The sequence below is a fragment of the Haliotis cracherodii genome, unplaced genomic scaffold, assembly GCF_022045235.1.
Source record: "Haliotis cracherodii isolate W230 unplaced genomic scaffold, xgHalCrac1.p SCAF_22, whole genome shotgun sequence".
Taxonomy (NCBI): Eukaryota; Metazoa; Mollusca; class Gastropoda; order Lepetellida; family Haliotidae; genus Haliotis; species Haliotis cracherodii.
The window spans coordinates 6,006,068-6,024,541 of NW_027266278.1; the positions used below are offsets into that span (position 1 = coordinate 6,006,068).

The following is an 18,474-nucleotide window of genomic DNA, read 5'->3' on the forward strand; positions in this document are numbered from 1 at the left end:
AGTGTAGGATGTAGTAATGTAACACATAGTGTAGGATGTAGTAATGTAACAGTGAAGGATGTAGTAATGTAACACATAGTGTAGGATGTAGTAATGTAACACATAGTGTAGGATGTAGTAATGTAACACATAGTGTAGGATGTAGTAATGTAACAGTGAAGGATGTAGTAATGTAACACATAGTGTAGGATGTAGTGATGTAACACATAGTGAAGGATGTAGTAATGTAACACATAGTGAAGGATGTAGTAATGTAACACATAGTGAAGGATGTAGTAATGTAACACATAGTGTAGGATGTAGTGATGTAACACATAGTGTAGGATGTAGTAATGTAACACATAGTGTAGGATGTAGTAATGTAACAGTGAAGGATGTAGTAATGTAACACATAGTGAAGGATGTAGTAATGTAACACATAGTGAAGGATGTAGTAATGTAACACATAGTGTAGGATGTAGTAATGTAACACATAGTGTAGGATGTAGTAATGTAACAGTGAAGGATGTAGTAATGTAACACATAGTGTAGGATGTAGTGATGTAACACATAGTGAAGGATGTAGTAATGTAACACATAGTGAAGGATGTAGTAATGTAACACATAGTGTAGGATGTAGTAATGTAACACACAGTGAAGGATGTAGTAATGTAACACAGTGTAGGATGTAGTAATGTAACACAGTGTAGGATGTAGTAATGTAACACAGTGTAGGATGTAGTAATGTAACACAGTGTAGGATGTAGTGATGTAACACATAGTGAAGGATGTAGTAATGTTACACATTGTGTAGGATGAAGTCATGTAACACATAGTGAAGGATGTAGTAATGTAACACACAGTGAAGGATGTAGTAATGTAACATATAGTGTAAGATGTAGTAATATAACACATAGTGTAGGATGTAGTAATGTAACACATAGTGTAGGATGTAGTAATGTCACACATAGTGAAGGATGTAGTAATGTAACACAGTGTAGGATGTTGTAATGTAACACATAGTGTAGGATGTAGTAATGTCACACATAGTATAGGATGTATTAATTTTACCTATAGTGAAGGATGTAGTAATGTATCACGTAGTGTAGGATGTAGCAATGTAACACATAGTGTAGGATGTAGTGATGTAACACATAGTGAAGGATGTAGTAATGTTACACATAGTGTAGGATGTAGTAATGTAGCACATAGTGTAGGATGTAGTAATGTAACACATAGTGAAGGATGTAGTAATGTAACACATAGTGTAGGATGTAGCAATGTAACACATAGTGTAGGATGTAGTAATGTAACACATAGTGTAGGATGTAGTAATGTAACACATAGTGAAGGATGTAGTAATGTTACACATAGTGAAAGATGTAGTGATGTAACACATAGTGAAAGATGTAGTGATGTAACACATAGTGAAGGATGTAGTGATGTAACACAGTGTAGGATGTAGTAATGTAGCACATAGTCTAGGATGTAGTAATGTAACACATAGTGTAGGATGTAGCAATGTAACACATAGTGAAGGATGTAGTGATGTAACACACAGTGAAGGATGTAGTAATGTAACACAGTGTAGGATGTAGTAATGTAACACATAGTGTAGGATGTAGTAATGTCACACATTGTGTAGGATGTAGTAAAGTAGCACATAGTGTAGGGTGTAGTCATGTAACACATAGTGAAGGATGTAGTAATGTAACACATAGTGTAGGATGTAGTCATGTAACACATAGTGAAGGATGTAGTAATGTTACACATAGTGTAGGATGTAGTAATGTAACACATAGTGAAGGATGTAGTAATGTAGCACATAGTGTAGGATGTAGTAATGTAACACATAGTGAAGGATGTAGTAATGTAACACATAGTGTAGGATGTAGTAATGTAACACATAGTGAAGGATGTAGTAATGCAACACATAGTGTAGGATGTAGCAATGTAACACATAGTGAAGGATGTAGTAATGTAACACATAGTGAAGGATGTAGTAATGTAACACATAGTGAAGGATGTAGTAATGTAACACATAGTGAAGGATGTAGTAATGTTACACATAGTGTAGGATGTAGTAATGTCACACATAGTGTAGGATGTAGTAATGTAACACATAGTGAAGGATGTAGTAATGTAACACATAGTGTAGGATGTAGTAATGTAACACATAGTGAAAGATGTAGTAATGTAACACATAGTGTAGGATGTAGCAATGTAACACATAGTGAAGGATGTAGTAATGTTACACATAGTGTAGGATGTAGTCATGTAACACAAAGTGAAGGATGTAGTAATGTAACACATAGTGAAGGATGTAGTAATGTAACATATAGTGTAGGATGTAGCAATGTAAAACATAGTGAAGGATGTAGTAATGTTACACATAGTGTAGGATGTAGTCATGTAACACACAGTGAAGGATGTAGTAATGTAACACATAGTGTAGGATGTAGTTATGTTACACATAACAGAATACAACTGATCGCGAAACGGTGAATAGTAAGTATTTACTTAGGATGTTATAAATAAGCCAAATAACTTCTTTAAACTATAATCGGTTCAAGAAATGAGCAAAGCATCGAAACATGTTCATCGGGAAAACGACATATATCCCCTTACCAAAAAAGGGCGACCTTTCTGATCTTTTGTTGGCTTTTTTATAGATCAAGACACGTGAACATCCGGGGTAGAATAGTTCTACAGCAACCCATGCTTGCTGTAAAAGGCGACTCTGCTTGTCGTAAGACGCGACTAACAGGATCGGTTGGTCAAGCTCGCTGACTTGGTTAATGCATGTCATCGATTCAAATTGCATGAATTGATGCTCATGATATTAATCACTGGATTGTCTGGTCCAGACTCTATTATTTACAGACCCCCGTCATATAGCTGGAATATTTCTGAGTGCGGCGTAAAACAACCAACCAACCAACCAACCAATCATAGTTCCATGTAACTTCTCAAAGATAAACCGGTAAATGGAACCCAATCTTTGCTTTCTGATCCATGTCCATAGTTACTCAGAACCAGTAAAATAATCACATACATAATGGGCCGTCATGCTACAATGTATAAGAAATGTATAAGTAACATAATGGTGGCGCCCACCTTCCTGTGTGTCACACTTGTAGGTGTTGAGTTTCTCGGTGATGACCTCGTCGGTGACGTTGATGATGTAGACAGACTTCAACTCCACCACAGTGCCCGCCGATGGGGGTGTGGTGTCCACGTTGATGGCGTTGGAGATGCTAGATGAAGTCATTCCCACTTGGTTGATGGCCTTGACCTTGGCGTAGTATCTCTGACCATGCGTCACCTTATCAGCTAAGCCTAAGTATGAAAACGTTGCCAATTTATTGCAAGCCGTTATATTTTTCATTTTTATTATCATTACAATGTCGTTATACAGTGTGTCCAACAAAAATCTAGAATGGTAAACAATTGTTTAATTATGGTTGTAACCCGAAGAGGTTTGAAACAACCAGTGAGTTTTACACACAGATACAGTTATACGTTCTGTACCTGAGACTAGATATTTGGCAGCATGTCCCGGCAGTTTGACAGGTGCTACGACGTCCTCCAGCCCCTCATGGGAGCCAACAGCGAACTCAAACTCTACAACCTGACTCTCGGCATCGTAGAACCCTGTCCATGTGCACTCCACGGCAGATCTCGGCTGTATTTACAGAAACAATGTAAATATTTTAAACAATTTCTTCTCATATCTTACCAGATCATAATAATGGAAACAGATGAACATTAAATCAACATGGTGACTGCATAATACACAATGAAAATTACTCCATAACACGCTTTTATCCTAAAGGCTGTCAAATCAAGTCCGTGTTTTACAATGTTAGAAACACCTCCTGGTGTCGTGTAGTGAAACTGTTAAATTTGTTATTTGCAGAGCACTGGCGATGGACGTGATTGAGTGACAGTTGACAGGTGCACTTGGCACCATTCTAATTATAAAATGGCTGCCTGTAAATAATCGAGTCTGGACAAAGCAAACTGGTGCCTAAAACAGTCAGCCAAATACTGAGCTTGACCGCTTGATCCCTATATAAGTCGGTTTTCAGGACAAGCATGAAGAACAGGAGTCTGACCAGGATTTCCGGATTGACTTAGGTAATACCTGAATGAAGCTTGGACATGTCAACACCCCCTCTGTTGGTGATGAGGTGTCCACCACAAGATAAGGGGAGATAATGCTAGCAGACAACCCCAGTTCATTTTCGGCTGTCAGAGTCAGAATGTTTGGTTTTCCTGAAACATATATTTGATACAACTATTTTAAAATACCAAATTCATGCCAGCTCTGCACTGAACACATACACAATAAAACACAACATTTGACAGAGACAAGATCTGTTTTCTGAATAAAATTTCGATCGAGGAGATTATTGATGCCAGCGTAATCGAAGTTAATGTCAGGCCTATTTCATAGTTTGCAGTTAATCTTGTATTTGTTGTTATTAACGCTACCAAAAATTCTTACTGCATTAGCGAGAATATCAATCAGTACGTTGAACGCCTTCTAGCAATATAGATTAACAGTCTTGACCCATCTTATAATTTGTTCATGTAATATTACCAAGTGCGAGATGTTCATATTTAATTCATTGTTTTATTCTTCACCACTGCCAGTTCTTACCATCAGTTGTGGGTTTGATGCCAGTGGGTAGCGCCCCCTCGCCGGTCAGCAGGATCTCTACGTCTGTCCGGGGCTGGACATCCTCCCCATGGGGGTAGGTCCCCACAGAGTAGTACATCTTCTTGACTGGACTCTCACTGTCTGCAGCCCTCCAGGAGGAGGAGATGGAGTCCACTCCAGTCTGGTAGAGTGTCGTGGTGGGGGTCAGTCTGCTCTGGTTGTTCTCAGAGCCATAGCTGTGGGGTAAACATGGACAATGTTTAGTTGATGTACGTTAGTGAGAGGTTTCTCTGGTTCTTCTTAGAGCCATAGCTGCGAGGGAAACACAGACAATGTTTAGTTGACGTGTACAGCGTTTGGAGACTTCGTTCTGGTTGTTCTGAGAACCAATACTGTGAGAGAAACATGGGCAATCTTTAGTTGACAGAACATAGCGTTTGAGACCAGGTTGCACTGGTTGTTCCCAGAACCATACCTGAGAGGGAAACACGATCAATGTTTTAGTAGTAGACTTTTTAGTAAAACAAGAACAATGATTTGTTAACTAGACGTTGTTGTGGTCAGTCCGCTATGGTTGTCCTGAGCCTTAAAATGTGGTTAAGAGTGAAAAATGAACCATGTTTTGCTGATGTACCTGTTTTTGTTGGGTCAGATTTCTCTGCTTGTTCTCATAACCATAGTTCATAATAATTAGATAATCGACATATCATAAACAATGTTTTCGTTTTGGCTACCTGTGTATCCAGTAGTTGGATAAGAAACAAGCCTGCTAATTACATTCGGTCTTGTAGCAGATTATTCATTAAACTTCTTTTTCTTCTTCATTTCAATCAAGCACACTTTAAAAATGACATATTTGGTGAGCACACATTACTACTTAACCAAATATCAGTATCATAATTAATGAGAGAGTTATTTCGCAACTATCGTTTTGTTGTCTCTTAACGTATTTGGACAGGGTGTTGGCAATCCACAAGGGAAAAGTCTGAATAATGATTTGTATATGTGTCTACCTTTCGATGTCGATTTCAGGAGGCGTAATATCAACAGTAAATCCATCTGACGTAGATTCCAGGATGTTGCCTGCGTTGGTGATGCCGCGGACTGTGGTGTAGTATGTCGTGCCGGATGACAGCGGTAGAACAGCCTGGCCAAACCCCATGCTGGCGATACCTGCAAAATATGTTGTTATATATCGTATCAAGGAATTCTCGACAAAAAATTAAAATAAATCAAAACAGATTCATTAACACGTGTATTGTCCAAACATCTAACGATGCGCAATCATGTTCTTTCAGCTCTTGTCATGTTGATGGTAAAGGGTACTGTAAGGCATCGAACGACGTCTGTACAGAATCCACGTGTACAATGTTTGGATTCTATTTGGAGGATAAGAATTCAAACCCTTTTGCGTGTCTGCAAATATGTTCAACCCACCATTTCCAGGAACATTGGTCTCTGATTCTTCATGTATTAGACCCGCCATGATGAACGGTTGCACCTCCTCGCCACCAGGTGTCGTGCCTACCGCCCAGTCATAGTACGTCACACCGTGCTCGTGGCTCTCAAACCCGGCAAACTGTACCGTCACAACTCCCGTGTCTTTCTGGTAGTCCATGTCGCTACCGATGCCCATGAAGTTGGCTCTCTCGGTTGAGTCGGCGCCGTCGATGACAATACCTTGGGATAGAGATTCATTTGAGTGTTCATGTATGAGAAAATGCAAAGATATCATACATATGACGAAGCCGATGACAAATGTACACAAATCAAGATGCATACCTGCCTTGTCCTGGTCAACCACCCGGATGGGGTTTGATGTGATGACGTCACTGGTCAGATCGGCTCCATTGCTCGCCTTCACAGACACATAGTAAACTGGGGTCATCGTGTCAAGGTTGGTCACGGTCAAGGTCAACTCGTCCATGTATTTGTCTCTGTCAGAACCAAAGTCCTTCCAGTTTAGGACATCAGTTCCGCCTGAAAAATAGTTCAGAATATACAACCAAATATGATTGCACTAATTTGTGTCAGGTAACGTGAAATGGAATAACGTCACGTTCAAGATTAAAGTACCTCACGGAAATGAAAAAAAACTGTTTTTCTCAATTTAAAAATCGACACAAAGTGTTACGTAGCTGTAAATACGAAATAACAAAACAACTCGAAAAGTACTAGTCTGGATTGTTTGATCTCAGTGAACAATACAAAATGCACTTTACAGGAGGTAATTTGTCGGCACTTTCAACATTCAAAAATAAAACTAAGTCCAAATTGACATAGCAGAAACAGACTATAGGCATTATGCACCTGTTCTCAACTGTCGTCAAGGTGTCATAAGTCACTTTGATCTACTTACACCTGGTTATGCCCTGTTTCACAATAGTCTGTTTTATTCACATTTTTACACACTTTTACGTGTAAAAAGGCATAAAAACATTTGAACGCCGTATTTGTGCCACGGCCCAATTAGTACTAATTTAGTTGTTTGAATATTTACATATTTTGTATATTAACTGCATTTATTTAAGATCTGAGGTCGAAAAAACATTTTTTTTTCATTTCCGTGAGTACTCTAGTTCATTTATATAGCAACGTGCATGCACGTGTATGTGCTTGTACTACGCTGATCTTTATAGTCCTAGCCTACCGAGAAACAATGCGATAGTTTTAATGTGGATCCTCCACTCAGACACAGTATACTGTATACTGTCTTAGCCAGTTCTCGGCAGGGAAACCACCAGTACCATCTCTTAACGTATTTTGGTATTAAGCGACCGGGGGATCGAACCACCGACCTTTTACTCTGCTAGCAGTTTATATCAACTACACCACAGAGGTTCTTCAAGAATATTAGACTTTGGTTCTAACATAACTGGTTCTGATGTCTTCAACATCAGTTCTTGAAAAACTAAAAAGGGTAAAAGTCAGGACAACATTGTGTTCCTCATATTTGGGGAATACAGACCTTCAGTGGTTCCAATGGCCACCATGTACGACTTGATGCCACTCTCACTGTCCATGGCAAACCAGGTGGCCTTGATACCGCTAGGGTCGGACTGGATAACGTAGCCGTCGATTAACTCTTCTTCATTGCCAGAGAAAATGCCAACGTAGACCCATTTCATCTGCAACGAATGAGGTTGATGAAAATCCCATGAAATGCTCAATAATACAGTGAAGAAATAGAAGTATTATCTGAACCCCCGTCGGTTACCTCTGAATACCTAACACAAGCCCCTTTGGGACCGAGGTCAGAATAAGTACCCAGCTTGTCGTTAGAGCCAGCTGGAGAAGATCAGGTGATGTCATAATCCCTGACGGTGTGGTACGTCACTCATTATATTATCTACTTGTTAATCTGGCCTAGTGGCGGTGCTAAATCTGATATATTGCCGACTGTGACGGCAATCAACAAAACAAAACGTAAAACTCTTTAAATAAATTCAAATAACTTCAGCAAACTAACACATTTGTTTGAACTTCACGAAAATCTAAATAATTTGTGAAGAGACATCAGCTCTGATGAACGTTACAGGTTCCTTGACCACACTACCTAGAGTTGCGTTCCTTGATAGTGTTAAAATAGGCTTTTTGTTTGATGTTTAATTTAGCATTATTCCAGCTTTATGAAGGTGGTCTGTAAATGATCGAATCTAGACCAGACTTTCCGGTGAATGATATCGAGGGCATCGATCCACGCAATTGGGATACGATGACATGCATCAAACAAGTCAGCGGGCCTGACCACCCAATCCCGTTAGTCGCCTCTTTCGACAGGCATGGGTTGCAGAAGAACAATTCTAACCCGGATAGTCACGGTCATCTGTTTATACGTAGATTATGGTGTTTGGTGTAATTGTGATGTATATCAAGTTGAGACCATATAAATTGGACAAGTACTAAATAATAGTAATGTCCGAGCAAAACGTCTACATTTTTAAGATTGGATACTTCCGTATGTGGGTTATATTTCTTACCTGAGGCGGAGTATTATCAACTAGCACACCGTTTGTGTCGTAGATGGCGACAGCCCCGGCTCTGTTGACGGCCCCGACTCTCACACTGTACTGAGCGCCCGATCGGAGACTCAAGCCAGACTTACTGACACTGGTGCTGCTTGGGTCGCTGGTGATCTCCCAACCTTCTGAGCCTGTTTCAGGGTGAAAAATATACATCAAGATGCTTCAAAGCATGTATACTACACAACGTGTGGCAGCGATAATCAGATCTATTTAGGTATACTCTTGACATATTATGGTATTCAATTTTGTGTAAAACGGAAAGATACATAAAATGTATAAAAATACCCCCAAAATTAAAAGTTGAGTGGTATATGATTCTGTATGAGGAATTTTCGCATTCCAAAACGAGTGAATGAGTTGTATCTTAATGTCACGTTGGGATTAGTGCAACTTGAAACATTAAGGAAGAAGGCATGGGTAATATAAATTCCTTGTTGGAATGTGCTTTCCTTAGCTGCGCCAAGATTCTCTGGCCGTAGGTTTGAATACCAGATAGTATGATCATCAACATCATACCCATGCTTATGTGTCACATGGGATGTTTCCAGCATTAAGATGTCGTATTGTGATATTAATACTTGAGAATTGTTCCAGCGGAATCAAGAACTTACTTATTGGTCTTGGAGACATCATTATGATATTGAAGTAAATATTCTGAACTTGTGCCACTCTTTATTCGGCTGTTGAAGGTATTCCCTAAAAATATTGTATACAGTTATGTAACAAGATCACTTACCCGGGTAGATCTGATGTTTTGACCCATGGTAAAGCTCATACACCTGGTATTTGTAATGGTCCAAGCCAGATTCGTCATCTTTAAACTGGAAGTTGGCTTCCACAGTTGTGCTAGATAGCTGCAAGTAGATCATGAAATATGTGTAGTTAATTTAAAATGGGTGGGTTCAGTTTACAGTTATATTTAAGCCCCTTAAAAGCCGCACTATCCCAAGTGGCAGATAACATGGGTTTACAAAAGGACGAAACTTTTTGTGCATTCATATCTCTATTCAAATAAAATGAAAATGAGTTTATAGTCACGAACACCAACGAATGAATGCTACTAGGTGTTCGCGAAAATGAACGTATTTCGAAGTGCCAGTATACAAGCAGAGCCTGGAAAACACCCAATGCCCCCTTGCGATTTATAAAGTTCCCCATATGAAATATATACTTAATCTAACAAGACATTGTTAAACAGTTCTACAGTTTCCTCCATTTGTCAACTGTAAAATCTCTTACCCTTAATATAACAGTTATTAGTTAGAGCTAGTTATTTGTTCAAATCAAAGTCTCAGTTAACTAAAACATTCCTTTTCAAATAGATGTCACGATAGCGATATTTTTGTCTTCAATTTGTTTTCTTCATATTCTTCACGTTTTTATTGTTATCATATCCTGATAAAGCATAATTCATTTACTTTTCAGAACAAATATGATGGGACAGTAAATGGTTTGCATAAGGCATGATGATTTTTCACTTTCACGCCACAGCCTCACCTGGAACTCCGCATCTTTGTTCTGTTCACGTCCATCACCTAGGAACACCATCCTGGGCGGGGTGAGATCCACTACAAACCCATCTGTGGTCTGTTCTACAGTCCCCAGGGCGTTGTTGATGGTTTTCAGCTTCGTCTTTACAACGTCCTGATGGTTCAGGTGGAAGTTGTGCCACTCGATCTGGCTGACGTCTTTGCCCAGCGTCTTCCAGTCCTTTACTACCTCAAAGTCTGACGACAACCCTCTGGAATAGATAAACGTACAGTATGTGGTGAATGTAGGGAACTAAGGAAGGATAAGATATATGGATGAATAACGTCTTTATTACAATTAGGAGCAACGTTTCAGTGTAGGTTCTAACACCGTTTTCAAGCAAATGTTAAAAGCCGAAACGTCGCTCCTCATTGGAATGAAGAAGTTGTTCAGCGATATATCTTATCCTTACTTAGTACTCCAACTTCTAAATGCCTCTGAAAGAAGTCGGTAGGGAACGTTTAAACACAGCAGAGAGATGCTACAACATAATCGCTGTATCTGAGTATCATACTGTGGTGGGATATTCCAAGAGTTGAATACATGTACATTGTGTTCCAACAATCCTTCGGTCTCTTTTCAAGCTACCTGGTCCAGATTATCGTCTCATAGATATGAAGGAATGCCTTTGTGGTCATATATTAATAGACGTTCCCCAAATATCCCGCTGAAGACTATGTAAGCATAAATATGTTCCTCAAGATATTGTTTCATAAAATAAATAATAAATAGAGGTTATCACGCGAGTGTGTTTGGGGATGGTAAATATCCTGCATTAGGAATATACACTGTATTTAGCGAGCTTGGCGACAAAATGAAACAAGGTAACAATTCAAACATATTTCGGCCAAATCCAACTATCTTATTTGTGGAAAAGGTTTCAAGCCGCAGAGGTCTACAAGCACAGATATGGCTACTGATCCCGCTTGGCTAAGCCTCGTGCCCTCGCCAAATTGTTTCGAAATTTATATCTCCAAAGTTTTAAAATGCCTTAGCTACGTCACAGTTAGACACTGATTTTCAGCATATTAGACTGTTCTTTTGATAATGATAGCAATTATCCCTGTAGTTTATCCAGATTCCCGATGGTTAACTCTGACTCGATCGCCGAATGACGAGGGCGACGCCATGTTTGTTTATAAACACTGAAAGTAGTCCCTACTTGAACTTTGATATTTGCATCTCTATCCACATATGAACCCAACAAATATCGTTTTTATCCGTTGGCTTTACCCTGCCGAAAAACCTACCCATTATATGATAAATGTTTTTCTTCACTTACATATACGCTGCATATATGAAACCCTGCTCTTTCATTTTACAATAGTGCCATAATTACGAATAATATTATTCAGCATTAACATCATACACATTTATAATTTGCATTTCATAAGAACATGTTTGAGTCAGTGTTGCATTATATATAGCAAATGTTTCCTCAGTGATTTTCTTCCCTCTTACTTTGCTCTGAGTACCTGTACTGCATATTCTCTGATGTCTGACTCGGGGTCACTATAGTTCCTCAGTGATTTACTTCCCACTTACTTTGCTCTGAGTATCTGTACTGCATATTCTCTGATGTCTGACTCGGGGTCACTGTGGTTCCTCCATTGGGTTCCTACTGTGGCAACGTGGGTACTGAACTCAACGTCGTCAAAGCCGTTCCGTATACCGTCAACAACTTCACCCGGCACCGGGGGAGTCAGGTCCACGATCACTAGAATAGTGACAGTATTCCAATTAAATCACAGTGTGTTGGTTTGATGGGGATGGGGTTGGGGAGTGAAGGATTGGGGTGGGGAGTGATGAAGGCGGGGTGGAGATGGGTAATGGTGAGCATGGGCATGGGGGTGGGGAGTGAAGAGGATAGGGGTGGGGAGTGGTGGTGGTTGTAGTCCAAGATCCAAGGTCATAGATGAGTCATACTTTGATGCAGAGCAGAATGCGGTGCTTACTATTTTGGGGATGAAATTAAACTTTACATTCTGTCCATGTATCCGATAATCTCCATTACAGCTCCTACTCAACATTGCTTGTAGATAGACTTTATCCACAAATATATCCACAAGTTTGTAGAATGTCAATTCAACAATATGTGTACAAGGAGAAATGTGTCATACATTATGATCAGATAGTGTTGATGTATCTGTATATTTATTTAGTTTAGTTACCTCAATCTGACATTGTATTACCTCCAGCAGACATTGTATTACCTCCATCTGACAGTGCATAACCTCAATCTGATATTGTATTACCCCTAGCAGATATTGCATTACCTCCATCTGACATTGTATTGCCTCCATCTGACATTGTATTACCTCTAGCAGACATTGCATTAACGCCATTGGACATTGTATTGCCTCCATCTGACATTGTATTAACTCCATCTGACATTGTATTACCTCCATCTGACATTGTATTACCTCAGGAGACATTGCAAAACGTTAATCTGACATTGTATTACCTCAAGCATACATTGTATTACCCCCATCTGACATTGTACTACCTCTAGCAGACATTGCATTACCTCCATCTGGCATTGCATTACCTCCATCTGACATTGTGTTACTTCTAGCAGACATTGCATAACCTTAATCTGACATTGCATTACCTCCATCTGGCATTGCATTACCTCCATCTGACATTATATTACCTCCAGCAGACATAGCATTACCTCAATCTGACATTGTATTACCCCCAGCAGGCATTGTATAACCTCAATATGACATTGTATTACTTTCAGCAGACATTGCATTACTTCGAGCAGACATTGCATAACCTCACTCTAACATTGTATAACCCCCAGCACACATTCTATAGCCTCAATCTGACATTGCATTACCTACAGCAGACACTGCATAATAACCTCATTCCGACATTATATTACCTCAATCTGACATTGTGATACCTCCAGCAGAGATTGCATAACCTCAATCTGACATTGTATTACCTCCAGCAGACATTGCATTACCTCCATCTGATATTATATGACCTCCATATGACATTGTGATACCTCCAGAACATATTGCATAACCTCAATCTGACATTGTATTAGCTCCAGTAGACACAGCATAACCTCATTCAGACATTATATCACCTCAATCTGACATTGTGATACCTCCAGAACATATTGCATAACCTCAATCTGACATTGTATTAGCTCCAGCAGACATTGTATTACCTCCATATGACATTGTATTACCTCCAGCAGACATTGCATAACCTTAATCTGACATTGCATTACCTCCATCTGACATTGTATTACCTCCAGCAGACATTGTATTACCTCTAGCAGACATTGTATTACCTCCAGCAGACAACATATTACTTCTAGCAGACATTGCATAGCCTCCATCTGGCATTGCATTAGCTCCATCTGACATTGTATTACCTTTATCTGACATTGTATTACCTCTAGCAGACATTGTATTACCTCCAGCAGACAACATATTACTTCCAGCAGACATTGCATAACCTTAATCTGACATTGCATTACCTCCATCTGACATTGTATTACCTTTATCTGACATTGTATTACCTCTAGCAGACATTGTATTACCTCCAGCAGACAACATATTACTTCCAGCAGACATTGCATAACCTTAATCTGACATTGCATTAGCTCCATCTGACATTGCATTAGCTCCATCTGACATTGCATTACCTCCATCTGACATTGTATTGCCTCCATCTGACATTGTATTACCTCCATCTGACATTGTATTACCTCCATCTGACATTGTTTTACCTCAGGAGACATTGCAAAACCTTAATCTGACATTGTATAACCTCCAGCAGATATTGCATAACCTCAATCTGACATTGTATTACCTCCAGCAGACATTGCATTACCTCCATCTGACATTGTATTACCTCCATATGACATTGTTTTACCTCAGGAGACATTGCAAAACCCTAATCTGACATTGCATTACCTCCATCTGACATTGCATTACGCCCAGCAGACATTGCATAACCTTAATCTGACATTGCGATGCATTGCATATTTTGCATTCATCTGACATTACATTTTCGCAATCTGACATTGCATTATATCCATCTGACATTGCATTACCCTCATCTGACATTACATTACCTCCATCTGACATTGCCGATACGTTAAGCTGTTTGTGGCCAGCGTTGAATGCGGTGATATAGAAGCTGTAGGCCTTGCCGTGTTCGAGCCTCTTGTCAGGGTCAAGCTGGACACACGTCTCGTGTGTCTTGTGGTCAAGACTGACCGGCTCGGAGATCGTGGTGTTTATGTCATCAAGAACTGACAACTCGTAGTGAGAAATTCCAGACTCGGGATCATAAAACCCAAACCAGTTTGCACAAATCTGGAATAAAAAGATCAGATTATAAAATCAGACCATTATAAAAGGGAAAAACGGTTTTGGGCATAATGCATTTTGTGCAACTTATCGGTTACTGGAGGCTGTGTATCAAGTAAAATGGAATATTAACACCTAGCTATCAACTATTTACAAAGAACGTGTTTGTGAAGTAAAAATCTACCTTGTCAGCATCCTTGGTAAAGTTGAGGTCAAGTCTGAAGACGGGTCCATCATAAACAATGCCTGGTTCAGGGGGTGATGTGTCGACTGTGATCGGATGGTCGGAAACGCTCACTTTCATCAAATCAACTAAAACACACAATTAATAATGGATTTCTTTATAATGTGATATTTACAAAACGTTTGTGGTTGTTTTTATGACACCACGATAAGAAATTGATCTTCAGCAACCTATCCTTCGAATAAAAGGAGACTGGTGAGGATCGGGACGTCATATCTGATATGTTGCATGAACCCATGCGACATGGGTCGGAGGAGATATCGCTGACAGTGGAGTTCAACAATAAACAAACAAATTGTTGTTGGTGTCTATAAATCGAGATGCTGACAAGTCTTGCAAAAGAAACTTTAACCAACCTCACTGATGGCATATCATCTGTATATAACGTGATATGACGCAGGTAATGATTTTATTCCACAATGAAACGTCGTCTGGACGGTGCCATTTCTATTGAAATATCAGGATGAATGTGATTATTTTTAATAAAGAGATCAACGTTCGTAACAGCAATATTTTATAATGATCAAGTCTTTAAGTTCCTTGATATCATCACAATATAAGATATCATCACAATATAGTGAGTGAGTGAGTAAGGTTTTACGCCGCTTTTTTGCAATATTCCAGCTATATCACGGCGGGGGACATCAGAAATGGGCTTCACACATTGTACTCATGTCGGGAATCGAACCCGGGTCTTCGGCGTGACGAGTGAACGCTTTAACCACTAGGCTACCCGACCGCCCCCATCACAATATAGGGTTTTAACCATGTTTAATGCCTTTGGCTTTAATCCAGACATGAGTTACACCTTGGATCTGGATCTGGTGGGTGATATCGCCATCACTGTGTAGGAACCTGTTATTATAACTCAACATTGTTGATGACCCTGACCTTAATCCACACAGGAGTTTCATCCGGGATCTGGAACAGGCGGGGACGTCTCCATCACCGTTAAAAGACCTTAGATATGACTCACCGTTGTTGATTACCCTGACTTTAATCCAGACAGGAGCTCCACCTGGGATCTGGAACTGACGGGTGATGTCGCCATCACTGTGCGAGGATCTCTGCCAGTCCATGTGATGACAGTCACGTGTGGTCTGTCCCAGGCACAAGTCCACTTCTTTGATGTCTGAATCTGGATCACTGTGAATGGATGAACTAAATTGTAATACTTGTCACAAAATATTTAAAGGGAGGTAATGTTGATGTTCCAATATGAATGGGTTTTATTATTTATTTATTTTACGTAGCAATACAGCATTTGAAACACAACAAATTATTACCTGGCATTATACTGTGCATTGATGAAGAAGGTTTCTTCGTCGTAGGAGATGTTATAGATTTCATGTAGAAGTGGTGGCGAGTTGTCTATTCCAAGGGGTGTGGTGTGGCAGATTGTTGTCACCAGCGGACCTCCATAGTTAACCTTGTTCAAGGCACGGAGTGTGATGTAGTATTTCCCATCTGAAACAAAACCAAAATCATCTCTGAAGCTATTCCTAATGATCTGAAAAATATCAACAATGTTCAATATTATTGCACTTACAGAGCGATAAGAGCATTGAACATCGCCATCGAGCTACGCCACACAACCACCTCGTCTTTTAAGTGATTATTGAGGGCTTATTAACTGCGCAACTCATATTAGTATATACATCCATTATTTTGTAAGGTTGTACGATCTTCTTGTGAGAGGCCAATCCTAAGGGATATTTTAGGTCATTGCGTTGTCATATTTTTAAAAGCCTCACACTTGTGTTTTACCTGGGAGGGGGTCGTGAGGAGCTGGTATGGGGGAGATGAGGCCAGTGTTGGTCCACTCTGATTCGTCAAACAGGTGTCTGTGAGGGTCATGATGAGGGTGGATCAGCTCCTCACAGATTTGTCTCCCCACGGTCCAGGAGTAGCCAAGGATACCAGTCTCTTTGTCCATGATGCCGTCCCAGTTAGCTGAAACAGGGACACATAGTCATAGCATTGGACGTGATGCTTTCAAAATGATATCAAGTGGAAATAGTGTTTAAATGAAATGGTATACGCCACTGAAGCATAATACAAAACCGTTAAACAAAAACTATTCCAACTCAGTTTGGTATAACCCATACAATCTACAGTCATAGAAGTATTTATACATGAGAAAATCGTTAGCATTTGCCTTGTTTATAAAAAATGTGAAATTATATTAGAAATTATTTATAGTGAATACCAAATTTATTCAAATAAATCTGGCCTCAAAACACTTACACCCCTTTTTAAAAGGCAATACATAAAAAATTATGGATAATGAACTAAGAACATAACGATACATGGATATAAGTAGTATTTTCGGGACAAGTTAAAATATTTCAACATAACGGTTTTAGTCGTATTGCCGAAATAAATTTCTCATAGTTGAAATTCCTTTTAAAAACTATAATATTTCACCGACCTGATACGTATCTGTTTGCTCTGGTGTACAAGAGATCGGCGAGGGGTGTGTCTCCATTGAAAAGGGTTTTTGACCCAGTGCCGTCATGAATTATCCTGAAAATACAACGATTACATTTAGAAGTAATTTCACGTCCCAGGTAAGAACTCAAGTTCACATGACCCACGTGAAAAGGTGGCTCCGTGATCCGAGAAATTTGTGATCTTTAAATATTCTTCCAGGAAAAGAAAACTGAAACAGGTTCTAAAAGCAACCTTGAACCTATCACCACACCAGGAGATGCTGACAGGCGTGTGCATAAGGTTATATGCCTTGTACCAGTTTCCACTGATTGTTTCAAGTTAAGTGCGTCAGAAGCGGCAGTGGATGTTGATAGGCACGTGCATAATGTTATATGCGTTGTTCCAGTTTCCACAGATTGGTTCAAGTTACGTGCTTCAGAAGCGGCAGTGGATGTTGATAGGCACGTTCATAAGGTTCTATGCCTTGTTCCAGTTTCCACAGATTGGTTCAAGTTACGTGCTTCAGAAGCGGCAGGGGATGTTGATAGGCACGTGCATAAGGTTCTATGCCTTGTTCCAGTTTTCACTGATTGTTTTAAGTTAGGTGCTCCAGAAGTTATTTCGTATATAAGACATGCAGATGAATACAAGGTTAACACAATTGTTCATTTCACATCATCACAAGAATAGAAACATAAGTTTACTTTTGTTTTCTTCAGGTTTTGTCACAAATGCGGACCAATAAACCCTGTCGTGAACATGGTACCGTTTATGAAAACACTGTCTCTCACCTGTGGTTCTTTATCTGACTGTTAACACCTCGACACCTGACTTCCCAGTCCGGTCTGTCATCTGGAACCACACTCTCACACGAGGTCACCTCCAGGACATCCAGACTTACATTAGCCAGTGGACCTGAAACACAAGTGTTATCGATCGGTATTTGTGAAAATGCATCACAAAATCTGATTCAGGTGTTAACGTTATTCTTTCAAGTCATCACGAAGTACAAAAAATAGCTAAACGTAGAGCAAGAACATCTTTGTATTCAGTGAACAATGTATTTTCCCAAGTAACCATAAGGAAAACATGACTCATTCAACAATTTGTCGCTCATATCACATGTTCAAACAAGGTGACCTAAGATGTTTGACATTTATCACGTTTTTGATAGGCCAGTGACACAATAACATAACATTGTGTTAATGAATCACTATCAAATAATGATTATACCAGGTGTTCGCGGAAATGAGAGCGTATACT

General features: G+C 39.6%; 1 protein-coding gene across 1 annotated transcript in view; it reads right to left on the reverse strand.

Moving 5' to 3' along the window:
* LOC139471162 (uncharacterized) overlaps positions 1–18,474 on the reverse strand; it is a 132,130-nt gene that overhangs the window by 31,300 nt on the left and 82,356 nt on the right. The window contains exons 89-107 of the mRNA XM_071253435.1: positions 18,003–18,126; positions 17,210–17,304; positions 16,546–16,731; positions 16,065–16,245; positions 15,755–15,924; positions 14,719–14,846; positions 14,297–14,540; positions 11,746–11,917; positions 10,168–10,411; positions 9,407–9,524; positions 8,626–8,798; positions 7,614–7,773; positions 6,428–6,625; positions 6,083–6,325; positions 5,659–5,818; positions 4,646–4,881; positions 4,127–4,257; positions 3,511–3,664; positions 3,097–3,318 (exon numbers count right to left, since the gene is read on the reverse strand). Of these exons, the coding sequence (XP_071109536.1) occupies positions 3,097–3,318; positions 3,511–3,664; positions 4,127–4,257; positions 4,646–4,881; positions 5,659–5,818; positions 6,083–6,325; positions 6,428–6,625; positions 7,614–7,773; positions 8,626–8,798; positions 9,407–9,524; positions 10,168–10,411; positions 11,746–11,917; positions 14,297–14,540; positions 14,719–14,846; positions 15,755–15,924; positions 16,065–16,245; positions 16,546–16,731; positions 17,210–17,304; positions 18,003–18,126 (3,339 nt within the window). The remainder of the gene's footprint in view (positions 1–3,096; positions 3,319–3,510; positions 3,665–4,126; positions 4,258–4,645; positions 4,882–5,658; positions 5,819–6,082; positions 6,326–6,427; positions 6,626–7,613; positions 7,774–8,625; positions 8,799–9,406; positions 9,525–10,167; positions 10,412–11,745; positions 11,918–14,296; positions 14,541–14,718; positions 14,847–15,754; positions 15,925–16,064; positions 16,246–16,545; positions 16,732–17,209; positions 17,305–18,002; positions 18,127–18,474) is intronic.